Source organism: Panthera leo, chromosome A1 (genome assembly GCF_018350215.1).
Source record: "Panthera leo isolate Ple1 chromosome A1, P.leo_Ple1_pat1.1, whole genome shotgun sequence".
NCBI lineage: Eukaryota > Metazoa > Chordata > Mammalia > Carnivora > Felidae > Panthera > Panthera leo.
In genome coordinates, this window is record NC_056679.1 from 48126387 (window position 1) to 48144038 (window position 17652).

The 17652-nt window shown below is 35.9% G+C and overlaps 1 protein-coding gene across 9 annotated transcripts in view; it reads right to left on the minus strand.

Annotated features, from left to right (window-relative positions):
* The window catches only part of KLF12 (Kruppel like factor 12), a 1158470-nt gene that overhangs the window by 130655 nt on the left and 1010163 nt on the right, over positions 1–17652 (minus strand). For all 9 annotated transcript variants that reach the window (XM_042927869.1, XM_042927832.1, XM_042927842.1 and 6 more), the window contains one exon: positions 15006–15552. In XM_042927869.1, the coding sequence (XP_042783803.1) occupies positions 15006–15552 (547 nt within the window). The remainder of the gene's footprint in view (positions 1–15005; positions 15553–17652) is intronic.

A 17652-nucleotide genomic window follows, 5' to 3' on the forward strand; every position in this document is an offset into this window, starting at 1 on the left:
GTTAAAAAAAATGGGGATTAAGTTTTTGTTTTTTAATAAAAGCAGCTCAAATGTTTTTATTACCATTCAGTAACACTACTGGAAGTTCAGGGTTTGGTTTGGTTTGGTTTTGATAAAAAGAAAGCAAGAAAGAAAACAGATCGGTGCTATAATCATCCCATTTAAATAATAAATAATTTAAATAATAAATATGAAGACTTTTCCTCCATATAAATGGCATACCATAGGCAATAAATAAGTTTATGATAAGCCAACCAATTTCATTTAGTTTATAAAGTACAATAGTTTCTAGGTGGTATCAGTTTTAACGTGTGAACATGTATACACAAATACACGTGTCTGTGTATGTTCACGTGTGTGCATTTATATATACATGCGTAAATAAGGTATAGTACACCAAGGTGTTCTTTGAGCCTACTCTAGCATGCCCGGATAGGAGATGGCCACTGCATCTTGTAGCCTACAAATATTCAAGACCTCTACACAAATCACCCACTGGCTAGATGGTAACAATATGGCTGATGCTCCTTACATCTTCTGTGAAAAAGCAATGGTATAATCTTATCAAGTAGTACAGGAGTCTGTGATGGCTTACTCTGCTGTTAGGAAGGATAATTCTACTCCCAATGTTTATCGTAGTTAGAAATACAGAGCACAACCCTGAAAAATAGCTATAAACCATTCAGTGGCTTATTTAGGCTTGTAAACTGAAAAAGCTGTAATCTTCCATTTATATCAGATATAGAAAATTACACAGTTAAAGCTGATTTAAGTTACAGTTGAAAGGGGGTTATTTTTTAGTATGAGGGGCTTATGATGATGATTACTATAAAAAATGATCACAAGTGGCCAAGGAAGGAGAGAAATGGGCCTGTTAGTCGTTATTTTACTTGCAAGGTGGATAATGAGACGATAAAACATGTAATTGGAGGTTATACCACCTTGATTACTGTAGATTATACCAATGGGTACAACAACGCCATTAAGCAAGCAGTGCCTCACCAGTTAGTGCTCATTTGTTGGATGATAAATGGATTCTGTTCCATTATAACCGTCACTTTGAGAATGTGTTGGAAAATACCTGCTATCCCATATCACGATACCAATCAATTCTGGACAGCATATAAGGTACTTTACTCTTTGATACACCTAATAAAATGAGATCTACAAAAAACATAGAAAAGATACTATTTGAGACTCTGAAGAGAAACAAAAATGGGAAAACGTCAGATCTTACTATGAAGCTATTCTCTGTAACCAAACACACATTTTATGGAATTTATTTTCCAATTTTAAAAAAGGCATTCTGGAACATCTGCTGTATAAGCTAGGATAATTCTAAAACTGTAATGCTATAATGATTATTAGCTATTGGCTAGCGCTTGGAATTTTATTGAACTCATTAATCTAAGAAAAATAAATATAATTATAACAGTAATAATAAATGCTGGCTGCATTTTTATTCTGTGGCTTCCATTTGTGTTTTTCAGAAAATAACCATGACCCCAAATGAGGCAAGACAGAACAGGCATGTCTGTGTTGTATATGTCTGTCGAACCAATTCTCTGCTCAAGAGAGCTCCAGGCAGGGACCAGATATGTCTAAAAGTGACAGAGATGTCGATCTCTGAAACTCAGTGAACCACACTTTGACAAAATTCCCCCACACCTAGAAATGTTAACCTACAGCTCGAGGCTGTTTTCAATGCTGCGAGATGCTGGACAAATGAAAATACAGAATACGGTAATGCCAATATTTAGCAACATGGAATTACTTCATGCAACTTATAGATAGGCAGATACAGAGCTATAGATTTAATACATAACAAATTTTAAGCCTTGACAAAAATTAACATTCCTTAAAAATACAACATATCTAACTTGAAAAAAGATAGAATTGGATTTATACTGATGAATTTTCTACATAACCCAGGCATACCTCTTTAAGCATCAAGTCCAACTATGGCCAGTAGCTTGAGGGCATTAAGATATTTTCATTTTATTGAAGGCTCTATCACTAAGAAGCTGTGCTCCTTATAAGGAGCAGAGGAAGGGACATGAGTCTCAGTTTTCTTATCTGTAAAAGACAGGCCCTAATACCCATACATCGGTTATTGTAAGACTTAAAGATGATGTATGTAAAGCACAAAGAACATATAGGCATTCAATAAAGGTTAATTATTTAAATGATTTTTAATAAATATCTGTATAAGATTTATTACCTACTTTCTTTGTTGCCTAGTTCAAATAGACTGACCATAATTTAACCTTTCTTTCATTACTAATGGTCATTATTTCAAAAGCAATTATTGTGCTGTAATAAAGTATTATCTCCAAGGACTAAAGAGCTGTGTGAGCCTATTTACTCTAATCCCAAAAGACCTTGCTGGGATTTTTCAAGTTCTTATTTTAATAATAATTTTCACACCTTCTTTGTTAGGTGCCACTTTTTGCTCTCAGCTCACCTACTAAAGGGAGTTTCCTAATTTGGGCAGGGGGCTGGCATATGAGAATCTCCGAGGGTATGGAGCATTGGTAGATTGGTAATGCAAAACCAGTCGGTCTATTTTCCTTTATTAAGGGAAACTACAGAAAGTGAAAAGCTACAGCATTCTTGTGGCCACTGGGAAAACATGAAAACATCTACTGAGACAACATTTCAGGGGATCCAAGTCATAAAAATAAAAATTGAGAAATATTCCTCTCAGCTATTTTTCCTTTGCAGTTTATTCGCTACTTTCTCTCTATGCCCAGCTGGAAAATCACGTTCACAAAGGATGTAAGAAGTATATCTAAACTAAGAGCTAAAAGGTTTTACTTTTCAGAGAAAGGATCTCAGATCCTCTTCTGTAAGTAATTCGTAGCATATATCATGCAAGCGGTACGTGTTTTATATTCTAGGCGACGTATGTGTGTATGAGTGCATTACAGCCTACAATTCAGTAAAACCACACGATTCTTTATTCTTTATGTCCCCTCCATTCTCTGCCCTCATTGTTCACTTTTCCTGGTCTGGAACACTTCCACCTACTCTGAGTAGCAAAACCTTATGCTTCTTTAACTTTCGACCTCAAATGCGACCTACTCTACCTTCATTATAACAGATGACTTTGTCTAGAGTCTAATTCATGTTCTCTGGGGATTTACAACCTAGGTCTCTCGAATGGTTCCTCTGTCTTAAAGGGCTCTGTGTTTATAGAGGACTGATTTAAAGCATCCACTCCTGACAAAGGCCACACCAGAAATGATTAGGGAGCCCTTGGATTTAGCACGGGGGGGACAAAAATGCAATCACAAAATTGACAATTCCTTCTCAACACAGATTTGAAACAATTCAGACAAAGCTGTTTCAGGTTTGTGCTCGGGTTTGCTTAATATACCTTTAAGATTAGAGATCTGTGGCAGGAAACCAAATCTTTGTTTTATGGCTGCAACAAATAGGCCCACCACGGTAAATATGTCGTTTATTCTTTCTCACCAAGAGATATTCACTGCGTAGTGCAAATAAAAGTAGCATTTTCCTTCTACTTAAGGTTCGTTAGATGAAATTTATGTTTTTAAAATGCACTGCGAACACCAAAATCTGATTGTACCATTATCAGCTTTTAAATCAAAACAGCATGCTATCTGGTAAGGACGGGGGAACTGGTCGATTTATTTCATAAAACTTTATGTACAAAGAGACAGTGTCTATGAACTTAATGGAGAGAATATAGAGTCTGGAGGGGTAATTTTTATTACAATTTATAGTGGGATTATCCATACTCCACAGTTTTCAGATTTTATTGAGATTTTATGGTACTACGATGCTGACATGGTTAACTGCAGTGGGGTAGGAGGTATAATTGTTTCTTCCTGACTAGGAAATGAAATTGGTGTTACTGTTATATAAGAAACCTATAGCAGACTCTATTAATTGCCTGGCTCCAATCAAAGACACTATTTATCCTAGTTTCACAGGTAAAATATTTTACCTGAGGGTAAAAGGATAAATAAGAACTGACTATAATTTTCACACGGCAATATCTTTTCATTAAGAACATGTTGAAGTCCTATGAATACTTCTCACCCACGGGGGCTCAATTCTAGAAACTATTAAAATCAAAATCACAGCAAGCATCTATAATGTATACCAAATATCATTCTTTAACATTAAGTACTATGAAATAAAACAAATTTGGAAACAGCAATATGCTCAAGAATGCCAGGGAATTGCAGATGGCCCAATGACATAAAATAGTAACAGCTTTGGGAATGGTTTTCATTCAGTCTGCAAACACTTAACTGTTTATTGAACGCCAGACACTGGATAAGGCAGTAACACAATGATACAGATATCATTATAATATAGTTATACGTTATGTTATATATTGAGTCAAATATATTGAGCCTATATATATATATATATATATATATATATATACACACACACACACACACACACATAAATAAAATTTCATATATATATGTATAATGTATATGTATGTACATATGTACATATATAATGTATATATATGTATAATATATACATATAATTATATATATTATACATATATATATACTTGCCTTATAATTTAGTATGTACCTTTCCAGAAAAAAAGGCTGGCTTGCTTCCTTCCTTCCTTCCTTCCTCCTTCCCTCCCTCCCTTCCTCTCCCCACCCTTTCTTTCTCTCTTTCTTTCTTTCTGCATGCCAGGTCTTTTGCCAGAGAAAGAAAGGGCCTTCCAGGGAAAGGAAAGTGTATGGACAAAGGTAGATTTGTCATCACGGAAAGCCATGGAAACGGTAGGTGGGACATGAGCCGTTCTTGGACATGAGACATCCTTTTATGGTTAGGGTTTAGGACTATAGACCAACACTGCCACAGCACTCCTTAGCATCTCGAATAAAACATTGTACATATGTCAGACTACATTAATTTATTCATTTGTTCATTCATATCTTCAATAAATATTTACTGAGCACTAACTAGTGTTAGGCACAATGAAATGTGTTGGGAAAACAGTAGCTAATGAAGCTTACATGGATTTTGGGAGATCCCAACCTATTTTAATCTAGCAGTATATACCACATATAAACTTATGTTTACGTAAACATACATACACATACAAACAACTTGTTTTTGTCAACTGAGGAGCTTATTCTTAGTGTGGTTCACCCCCATTATGTCCCAATAAGTCTATCTTTCCCCCAGGAAACTGAGAAACCCATATACCATGAGATTATCTTTCTAATTCTACCCTGTTTCTACTGAACTTCCTCTAAGCCCCTAGTTACTGAGGAGGAAGTTCCTCTGATGAATTCTCCAAGTTATTCCAGTTTCACCAAATTCTATTTTTTGTCTTCTTGAGTTCTTGCTGTCTCAGAAATAACTCTCCACTTATCTTTTATTTTTCTTCTATGACATTCAGCAAAACTTGTTAGTAGCACACAAGTTGGCATATGTATGTTTCCATTTATCCAACAAACATAAACCATAGTTTAAAAAAAAACAAGCATAGATACACAGAGAGTTTAACATTTTATTTCTACTAAACAGAAGTCACATACAAATCTACAAGACGGAAAGTGGGACAAGTGGGTAGGAGCCACACTTTTTTTTTTCCTTGTCCAAATTAAATATAGTCTCTTCTAAAAAGTATGTATTTCATATACTAGAGCTCTAAAAATGAAGTAGGTAAATTATGTTTCAAATTTAGGTTCAAGTTTTAATTGAAAAGGGCATGGTCACTGTACTCCCTCACAACCCTAAGCTAGACGGGAAAATCTGGGAGCAATCAAAATAATTAGGCTATAGACTCTTGCTTTTCTTTTAAGTTCTACCACTAGATGGCAGTACAAAGACTGTCATTTTCAACATAAGTGGCTTAGTTCCATAATTTACAGTTCTAGGATTGGTGATTTGGTGAGATACAGATGAAAAAAAGGAACAGAGATTCAGAAATAGGTAGAATGGTGAGTAGTGGGGAGAGACAGAAAAGACCAACAGGGAGAAGGAAGATAAGTAAATGGAAGGAAGTGAAGAGTGAGAGGCAGAGAAAAAATTTGTGGAGCCATGGCAGATACTTTGAGAGTATGCAGGAGGTGCAGGAAGGAGAAAGGAAGAAGAAAGGGGCTGAGGCAAAGGTGAGAAATCCACTGCAGTGTTTTTCAAGCTTTCTGGACAGGAACCACAGCAAGAAATACATATCTCAACATGACTCAGTGCACACACATACACTCTTACAGTACCACATTCACATGTATGTAAATTAATAGATTACTCAACAAAGTTTCATGATATAACATTTATTTGGGTGATATGCTCAGATTTTTAAGAAATCTCCATTTTATTTCTTTAAAACTGCTGATTATGAACTACCAAATTGATTTCAAGATTCATCAACAGGAAAAACACCCACAGTATGAACAATAGTGCTTCAGTGTGCTGTAAAGTAGAGCTGACTTTTAAGAGGAGTTATTTGAAAAATCTCCATATCTGGGAGCAGGGGATATTCTTGGCCATATAATCAGTTCGATAAAAATCTGTTGAATAAATGAATTAACAGGTAGAAGAAAAAAGATGGTGAAGCCACTGGTCATGAAGAGCACATACAACTGGTCAATCAGGGTAGCATATCTCCCTCTATATAAAGATAACTGGAGGGGCGCCTGGGTGGCTCAGTCGGTTGAGCATCTGACTTCAGCTCAGGTCATGATCTCACAGTCCGTGAGTTCGACCCCTGTGTCAGGCTCTGTGCTGACAGCTCAGAGCCTGGAGCCTGCTTTGGATTCTGTGTCTCCCTCTCTCTCACCCCCCTAACCCACTCATGCTCTCTCTCTCTGTCTCAAAAATAAATAAAAACATTAAAAAAAAAATTTAAAGGTAGCTGGAGAAAAATCGAGTATGTGATTATTACTCTGTAAATTGGTAGTTCTTTTATTTATTAGATAGGCAAATATCATCTTGTTCGTTTCTAAAGAACACAAAGAATATCAGTTAATCAAATTCTCAATTAACAATGGAGAACAGGCAAAGAGAAAGAACTGAGAAAACAGTTACAGAGCTTGGAACAGAAAAAGTATTATTAAGGGAATAAGAAAAAATAAGGAAGAGAAACTACAGCCAGAGAGTTGTAAATAATTAAAAGGCCAATTTAAAATAGTGCCAGCAATAATTTTAAGGCCAAGTTTCCCTCTTAGATCTTACGGTCTTCCTTCTTCATTTGTTACTATAGGTCTTAAGAGTCATTTGATATGCAGATATATTTAGATGGCTGGATAGGTTTCCAAAGGTCTCTTGCAATGAGTATATACATTCAAAAACCATCAAAATAATTCTATAAATACCTGCAATCTAATACGCAAAGTAAGAACTTCCTTCTGGCATGCTAGCACCTGTACTATTTGAAATCAAAAGCTTTATATTTAAGTGAGAACTATACTTTTATATTTATTATATATGATAACTTCATATGTTTCAGAAGAGAAAAAATTTGTTTCTAAAAAATGAAACCGCAAAGGAAATGAAAGCTATTGTATTTCAAAACCCAATACCTAATGTTCAACGTATTAAATATCACCTGAGAAGCTTCTCAGGTGTGGTGAAAAATGAATGTAGCAACTGCATGAGAATATTTATTAGTAAAATATCATATTTAAGCATGTATTCATTTCAACATAAATTCAATCTTTGTATTAAAAAACGAACTTATCCAACAGGTTAAAAATGCTGTGGTAGCTAACAGTTTGTAATAGAATGAATACAAAGACCATTTTGTTAACCTCTTACTTTAACTACTTTAATAGATGATTTTTCTGATTTAGATCTTCCCCTCCCTAGGTAATATCGACCTCTGAGTGAAGTCTCATCTCTCTCTCAATGTGGATTCCACCCAGTTTCCTTACTTTCTCCTTTTTCTCTTGTTTCCCCTTTGTTCTTTTATTTAACTGAGGTGGTGGGGGCAGGTTGGGGGCGGGGTGGTGCGGAGAAGCCAATCAAACTCACTCTTCGACATTTTACAGTTTACAAGGAGCTTACTTAGAGTTTTCTCTTTTCTGCTAATTCTCTTACAATAGTTTAGACAATTTCTGCCTTCTCTGTGACCTAGTTATTACTGTCAACTCTTAGAACCAAACCAGTCTATGCCAGAAGAAGCAGAGGAATTAGAAGACTGCAGTATTTCAGATCAACAAGAACAGTAGAAGCCAGTTTTTTTTTTTTGAAGGAAGCTATTCAAGCTCTTGCACATGCCCAGAAGTGAAGATAAAGATAAATTTCTACTCCTTGTTGAAAATCACATAAACACAATGACTTATGCATCTGTATAAAATATTCTGAACTCCTATTTACAACTCAGTCTTTCATTAGTATTAGCTGCCTGCTTTTCTCACTCTTTAACAAGTTCCTGCTTTTACTTTTAATAACAGTAGTGAAACACTCAAGTCCTATCAAAGTCTCTATTTAAGAATAATAAACCAAAGTCAGTGACATGCCAGTCCCACTTCCCAAAAGGCAGCATTAAAAAATATATATTAATGAAAGAACATAAGTAACTAAATGGTTTGTCAACAAAAACCAAATGCAGACCTCAACTATGAATCTCTATCTAGAAGTGCTCATAATTAAGCATAAGTAGAAGAACACATTTGCCAAAGGATGCTGTGGTAGTTCGATCACTCAAGAAGACAACCATACACACAGGCATAGGTCAGCTGCCTGGCACTATTCTGGTCATATGGACAGATGACACCGGATTCCACTGAACAGTGAACGAAAAGAGGACATGCATGTGTACGGGAGACAGAGGAAGCGAGTCCGTGACAGATGGATCATCACCTGAAATAAGACATCTTTAACACCACCAAGTGAGAGAGGTGACAGCAGCAGACAATGGAAGATGTGGAGATCTGAAAATGGGGAGTTTCATGGGAGCAAAACTATAGCCACACTCAATGGTCAGGGGAAGTAGAGTCATCCTCTCCAACTAGCTTCGCAGCAATCACTGCAATGACCATATTTCCTTTCACAAATAGAAATGGCACAGGACTAAAAATACACTTGTGGCTTCTTCCTGTTGGCTGCTGAGAAAAGCAACAGCTTGTAGGGAAGAAAATGGGGTGTGAGTATTTCAAATTTGCCCACGACCACATCCCTTTGAAACTCCTGAATGAGTGCTATGAAAATACAGTATATTTTTGGAGGATTCTTCACTGCATCCAAAAAAAAAAAAAAAAAAAAAACCCACTCTTAAAAAAGATGACCAAAGGAAGTACATGCCGAAATGGGGTTGGTTTCTTTACAGCAGTATCAACACAATCTACTCAGATATTCTAGGGAAAAAAGTACTTTCTACTCAAGGATCTAATAGCATAACTGCTTTGTCAGGAATAATGTGCTCATCACCCATAATAAGTTGTTTTTCAAGTATGACACCATTAAAAATAGTCTTAATGCAATAAATATGTTGTGTAAAATTCTGGCAGACTGCACTGTTGGGATTGCATTTGTATGGGAGAAAATGTGGCTGCACAGGAAACTGGAGCCAAACTCTGGTCCTTAGGCAATCTATTTATGATGGTCACATGGACAGAAGAATGGGATAGTGGTCAAGGAGAAAAACTGGGCAACAGTGAAGTACCCACCTTGCTGCATGAGGCTTTTTCAGTTCTGATTATTCCAAAGCCCCGGATCAATCACGCCCTCGCTTGACCCTCATTCCTGGGCATCATGGTGCTATTACCTGTTTCTTCAGCTACACGGAGAAAAGGACCATCTGGAACAAGGGAGGGAGGAGATACGTCCACTTTTTTCTGGCTTATTAGCTGGGTTTTCACAGACTGGTTATGGTATTGCTCTTTAAGTATTGTGAATTTCTAAAGTGTAACATCTATTAATACTCAAATATAAAAAGTAGTTTTTAAGTGACAAATGCAAATTATTTGGAGTTTATATTTTGTCTTGAATTATTCTTTACTTTCCACTAGGTGATGAATGAGAAATGTCTGATCTGAATTCTGGTATCATTTTTATAATTTTCAATGAACCCAAATTGTACTGAACTTTCATTCGTCTGCTTTTCATTGTCAACCCTAGATCATTATCTGCTGTTTTTGCATTTCCTTTCATTTTCCATCATGTATCTTTTTTTTTTTCTAAATATTCTGCCAATCCAGTAAGTTGACTTTAGAATTCATATTAATTACTGCAAGATGTAGGTTACTTCCACAGTATAATATAAGGAACTAACATGCAATTAAGACTTTCCTTCTACAATTCTTCCCTCTCTAGAATTACCCGTTTTCGACTCTCTATTGGATTATTCTTGATAGTATACAAATAGGTTATAATATCTCCTTTTTTAAATCCCTCCCTCGAGAGCCTAAAAGCCTTTCCAGCCATCAATCCATTTCTCTACAACTCTTTCCTGCAGAGCTACTGCAAAGAGCTGCCTAGAATTTCAGTCTTCCCTCACCCCCTCACCTCCCATCTGAAAGCGAACTCACTTCATTCAGTCCTTTGTCCCCACCACTCCCAATGACACATCATCTGTGTCAACAACCCCGTCCTTGCCAAATGTGCAATTCGCAGTCCTCTTCAAGCAGTGTCTTAGTGATTCTTATAAAAGGAAGAATGTAAAAAGTAGTCATGTCACTTTCCTGCTCAAAGCTCCCATTCCAATGGCTTCCTATCATATTTAGGAAGATAGACAAGGACCTTACCATGTTCTTTGATGCCATACATGACCTGGCCTATTGCTATTCCAATTGCTCATGGCCTGCTCTCCTACTGCCCATTCCCTCCTGTTCCACCAGCTGCCTTGTACTTCCTCCCCAAACCAGTCATGCTCACTCATGCTTCAGGTCTTTACACTTAGGAGTTCTTTCTGTAGAGGTCTTCCTCAGGTACTATTATCATGGTTTATATTTCAGATAGGCCTTCTGCGGTTATACCTAAAACTGCACTTCTCTCTTTGGACTTCCCATCCCCTTATCATGGTTTATTTTTCTTCATAGCTCTTACACCATCTGACATACATTGTTTGTTTCTTGCACTAGAAAGTAAGGTCCATGACAGCAGGCACTTGCTCATCTTGGAACCCCAATTCTCAGAATTTTACTTGGCATATAGTTTTTTCAGAAGGAAGGGAGGGAGGGAGGGAAGGAAACAATCCTAAACTTGCCTTCATCCAGGCAATAACAAACTAAGAACAACTTTGCTTGTGATTTGTTATGACCCTTATGTTTTTCTGCTACTAAGTATCTGTAAAAACTAATGAAAATCTCCTGGGAAATCTACCAAAAACTTCTCCAGGCTGGACTGAAATTCCTTTATGAGGTCAAATAATCCCTTTAGGGTCTTGTTTATAAATAATGTGTCTCAAATTACATAGTAACAAAACTCGGGTGAGATCAGTCTATTGGCTATTCCCTCTACATAGAGAGCTCGCCCTTCTCCGTACAATCGCTTTGGGGGCTAACTTCTTTGTCCTTTTGGTATTAAGAGAAAAAATGTCTTCCCCAGACATTCCTCAGACCTGCTCCGACATCTGGCTTCTCTAGCCTAACCTGTGTTCGTTTGCTATACCTTCCAGAGAGCATGCCATATTTCTTCAGATCATACATCACATTCAAGGCCCAACTGAGATATGTCAGAGCCTACGGCTAGCTAACAACTTGCCATTCTTTTAGACCAATATTCCTTAAATATTTGCATGGGCTGGGTTTTTATCCTCACTGGAAAGCTTTCTCACATCCTTCTGTTGTTAGTCAAGCAAGGTCGGGTGGAGGTTTCACCCTACCACATCCCTAAACCCTAACCACCCCCTCTGAGCATCCTGGTAGAAACATTTCTAATCATATATAACACCCACTGTGAAAATACTTTCATCAAATACACCTTTCTCTACCTGAAATTATAATTAAACTCTCTCCCCTGGGCAAATCCATGAGTGGTTTATGTTTTAATCCAACTTAAGCACAGAATGTCCGTAATTATCAATTATATGATTTTTTGTTTAATGTCGATACCTCCCAGTAGACTATAAGCACTCTGAGATAGAAACAGCATCTGTTTTGTTCAACACTGCATTCATGGTACCAAAAAACGCCTGTTACATGATAGATGCTCTATAAATACTTGAATGGACAAATGACTCGGTTTATAATACGTCAACTTATAACATGGATAGGTACATTCACAGTTCTTTGTGTAATGTAACATATGATAAGGTAAACTATTTCTCTATCAGAGACCAGATGTGTTGTAACAACTTTAAAAATAATTAGCCAGTACAATCATCTGCATTTATATGAGTTAGTTTTGTAATTGTATTATTAGCATTTTGCATACCCAACTCCCCTACCGTATTTTCTTTTGCTTATCCCTACCAGATATACAAGTCCTACGTGGGAATGGAAAAGGGCTCCCTTTATCACTCAGCCATTTCAATGCTGGCCCAGTGCCCGGCTGCAACTGCAAATGTGCAAAATAAAGACCTGAAGAATTACTGAAATGCCCTTTCTTTTATTCATTCTGTGAGGTAGGCAGGCCTCCTCCACTAGACAGTTTTACCATCATCTAATTAATCAGGTAAACAATAAAAATAAAAAAAAAACTTAGAAAATGCCACAGCCATATTTGTATAATATGGTGATTATAAAAACTTCATACAAACTAATAAAAATAGAAAATAGGGGATGTTTCCAGATAATTTCTCATAGTAAACTCTCATCCCTTATAACCTGCTGTAGTAATGACTTTGAGAAGCATTTCTATACTAAGTTCTTGGGAGCAGTTTTTCATGTGTAAATTCAGTCATTTTTTTTTTCCTTCCAACTTCATGTTTATAAGACAGAAAAAAAAACTTCTCAATATTACTACTTCAAGTATTTTGGAGAGGAGGTTATAATGATATATAATTACAAACATTTTATTGATAGTTGATTAATCTAGACATTAAGCTCTTACTGAATCTCCCCAGTAATCTTCACGGATAGATCATGTTATTATCCCCATTTAATCACTGAAGAAAACTTCCCATCTAAAGCAGTAAGTGACGGTGCTAAGATTTTAGATTCCTGATCTGGAATCTCATGCTCCTAATGTCCATATCACAGTCCAGGGGATTTATGATTGTATCAATTTTTCTCCTTGACATGAGAAGACTAATGAGTAAAAAACACTGCACGAAACTAACAAATACACTTGAGAGCAAATTATACCGTGAGTCTTAACCAAATTCTTCTGCAGAGACACAGTTTCCAGAAAATAATTTTGGCAATATACTTTCTATACTAATCACCCTAAATAAAAATAAAAATAACCTCTCCCATAAAAGGATAATATCAAATAAAAGAGATCTCTCTTTTGTTTCCTTCATTAGTACATGAAAATTATTAAAAAAAAGAAGTCATGAACAAAATTAAAATCCTCATCAATCAACTTCATAATTAAAGAAATATTTCCCTTAATGGGTATGGCACAAGGGTTGGATTCTATGGTATACACATACACACACATAAAGTAATATAAAGTAATATAATGTGCAAGGTTCTATTTAAAAATTCCTGATTTTTAAATAATTTATAAACACATCTTTAAATTACAAAAGAAAATAAATACCTAATGTGGCCTTCAGTTATGTTATTATTCAAATTGGTTAGCTCCTTTAGATCAGGAGTATTAGTAACACCAGAGGGGGGTCAAACTAAAGTAAAATCCAAGAAAAGACTCCCTCATCTACCTATTCACTATGATAGTGGTGGGACTAGTTCCTGGCCTTTCCCCATAACAGCACAAAAGACAGAGGTTGCCAGATAAGATCAGAATGTCTGCATCTCAAGTGTGCAGTCTAAAATCTCTGAGTGCTATGAATCATGTGATTTTCTCACTTGGTAATACTGAGAAGGGAAAGTTGATTTTGTGGCTATGAAGAAACTCGATGCAGATAAAACAATAACTTGCCAAAGATGAATGCACAGTTTTGTAGTGAACGTTTGTAAAAACTTCTCTAACTTCGCAATCAACTGCTATTTCTATGCACTGAATCCTGCCTTCTATAAGAACTATAACAATCCATGTTTACTAGCATTTTATGAGAAGGCGGTGTTTATGTAGTCATTGGTCATTTTTTAATTATGTGCTAAAATATGGTATCAACGTATATTTAGTAGTAATACGGTATCAAAGCAAAAAGTAATACAACATTAAGTCTTAACTCATCATCGTTTCCTGGTCCTATAGACAAAATACATACAGAGATACTTAGTTTAAGAGGGAATGAGTCAATGGTGATCAGTATTTTACATTTCTACAGAAGGGTGACTTAGTTTTCAGATTCATGACAAAGGAAGATAAACTCAGCAGCATGATGTTACTATAATTCCTTCTAGTAAAAATTGGAAAAAATAAGAGCTCAGCAATAGGAAAGTAATTTAATGATCAACTGCCTAACAGCCATATAGAATTAGGTAAGTCGGTATTATTAGAGTATTAAATAGACACAAAGCATCGTCCTGCCTTCTAAATCCTAGAAGGGAATTTTAATACTGCATTTTGAAATATTCCATCATACCGAATCATCCTGTTACTTGAAATGACAATAACTTACACTAAGGTAAGAACTCAAGCTACATGGAGCTTTTGGAGTCAAACGCCTAACTTCAGAATTCTTTTAATGGCAACTCAACTTACAAGCACTTACGCTAAGTATAGACTGTCCTCTCCATCTGAGCACTTGAAGGTAAACATTATTTTGCAAATTAAGATATTTGAATTCTAACGTTAAATGACCGGGTACATAAAAATACAGATTCAATAATACTGAAGCAAAAACTTATGCAAACATGCAGTTAGTTCTTTTAAACTGCTCTACTGAATGGCTGATCAGCTGGGTCTCTGTGGTGTTGTGCACAGAACTTCTCTGGATATGGTGTAGTTGTATACGATTTAGGATCTGCTCACTGAATAAAAGAATAGTTACCTCTAGCGCTGAAATAAATCAAGGCTTCGCTTGTGTCCCTTACCTTTGCCATGGCTTCTCCCATCTTCCAAAAGCGGCACTACAATAGTGTTGTTCACATTTCCAGGTGACCGCACAGCTGTGTAGACAACAGGCACCGACTGTACCACCACAGGGATGCGGTGAACGTGACTCAGTTTGTTAGACTGTAAATTCATGGGACTCGAAGGCGGTACAGGATGGATAATGTGCAAAAACTGCTGGCCTCCCACACCAGACGCGGAGGCGACAAGGGGCCCTGGAGTTAATACTGTTGACGAAGATGATGCTGAAGATACGGATGTTATAACAGTTGGGGATGAGGCTGGACGACTAGACGACGATGAAGAGGTTGAAGTTGAAGAAGGCGAGGAGGCAGATGCTGTCATGGAAACTGGGGAGGATGAAACGGCTGTGGGGGATGTCCTGGCTTTGTTGATCGACAAGTCCACTGGCTCAGTTTGTGTTTGGAAGTGATCTACAGATAACGAGTCCTCCGGCGGCTCCCCTTTCACATTATTTAGCAACAGGGGAACAGCTTCCATATCGGGGTAGTTGTGGACGTTTGGAGACTGTGGGGAGAAAAATGGAACACATATTGATCTTTGTTAATCATACATTTAATAGGTGCAAGATTTATTACTGGAGTGCTTATTAATTTTTCTCTTATTGCTATGAGATACTACTCATTCCCCAAGTAGTTGAAGGAGTGCTCTGTGACAGTCATTGTGATTAGAGTTGAGAGTACAAAAGTACACAACAGTGTAAGACAAAGCCTCTGCTAGAAAGACATTTTCATCCTATTGGGAGAGACAGACACAGTTGTTAAAATCCAGTGAAACAAGTGCTTTATGGAGCAGAAAAGAGGCCATAAGAACCCAAAAATGAATGGCAATTTTACATAAAATCTCTAAAAGACAAGCATAGTATGCAATGCGTTACCTACTTAAAACTGAGTAAATACAATAGCTTATTCATCTAAAATCACAATTTTTTTAATTAAAAAAAAAAAAACTATTCATTTTGTTGGCTTGACCCATCCTACATTTATGGGTCTCATCTTCCTCAGTTATAAAGCAAAGAGATTTTGAATAAATTAGTTTAAATATCCTTTCCAGCCCCACAATTCTACAATTTCATGATTCCAACCTTTACTCAACATGATCGTAATCCGGAGGAGTGAAAATACCTAGCAACAAAGTCAGGAAAAATCACCACATTTCAACTTCATATTTGGTGCAAGAGCTCCCATACCATTCTCATTACCAGCAGAGAAAAAGGGCACAATTGTTAAATTATTAAATATAAATTTTTTTAACAGTTGGGTTATATCTTAACTCTTAGTTACGACATGTTTTTCTCAAAATAATGTACATAACTACTACAAGCATACATTTTAGGAAATAATAATTTTAGGAAAAACTTATTCTGGAAATATTAAATTGCTTATGAATTTTTAAAAATGTAAGATAAAGATAACTTTGTACAAGTTCATTTTCATTCTTTTCAGTTTTAATGAGCAAATTTTAAATAATAAAAAATCCAAGATTCTACCCAGACTAATGGACTTAACATTTTATTACTGGGCATGAATATAATTTACTCTTAGACTTATTCACTCATAAATTCAACAAGTAGTCACTGAATACCCACTTCCAAGGCCTAAAATGGCCTAAGAATTCTATTACTATATGTCAGGCTAGCCTTATGAGAGAGAATTAGACGGTGACAGATTATTTTGATTTCATCTAATTTGACCAGGCTAACATGGGCACTGTTATAATATTATATGAAGACGAAAAACTGTTTTTCAGCTTCATTATGGTATCGAAACAACAATGTCTGAAATTATCTTAAATTGTTTCATTTCATTCTTTGTTTAACAAAAGATTTTTGTTTGCTATTCCCCCTAAAATTTGAGCATACACTTAAAGGAACAAAACACGCTTTTTAAAACCTTTCTTTACAGAAAAGAAATTAGAGCTCCATTCAAAACATACAATAAGCAGTAGTGCAAGGGATTTCCGTTCAACAGCAATGAAAAAAGAAAGATAATAAGTCAACAATGGTACCAGATCATCTTAAAAGGGAAATGGGTTAATGTTTTATTCGTTTTTTTTAAATTTGTTTCTAAGCTAAGATGGTTACTTACCCACAAAAAAGTTAAGAATTAGAAAGCATAAAAATAAACCATACAAAATATCTACTGCATGAAATTCTCAGTGCCAAGATTTCACTCTATGTGTTGAAACTGAGAAGTAACTTTTTTAATCTTCTCAGACAGTAAGAAACAAACAACAAAAAAAAAACCCCACAAACACTGAGCTACTTTTAAAAAAGCTATTAGCATTATCTATTATTATAACTAGGACAGTGTTTTAATTGGTTCTCAGCATTATCATTTAATTTCTTTTTAGAACAATAGAAGATGTTTCTTATTAGTATGTTAGACCCATATAGAAATTCTTTGTTGAGGCTGCTTTCACAAAATATCCCAACTGGTTTGTCATTAACATTATAAAATATGTCACTAAGTACATGTTATGAAACACTGTTTGGCTTCAAATATAGTCTTAATTTCTCTCTTCTTAGAACTGTATTAGATACATCCAGAATTCTAATTTTGGAAGTAGAGGCTATTTCCACCACAAATTTTTCTCCTCCTACCTATC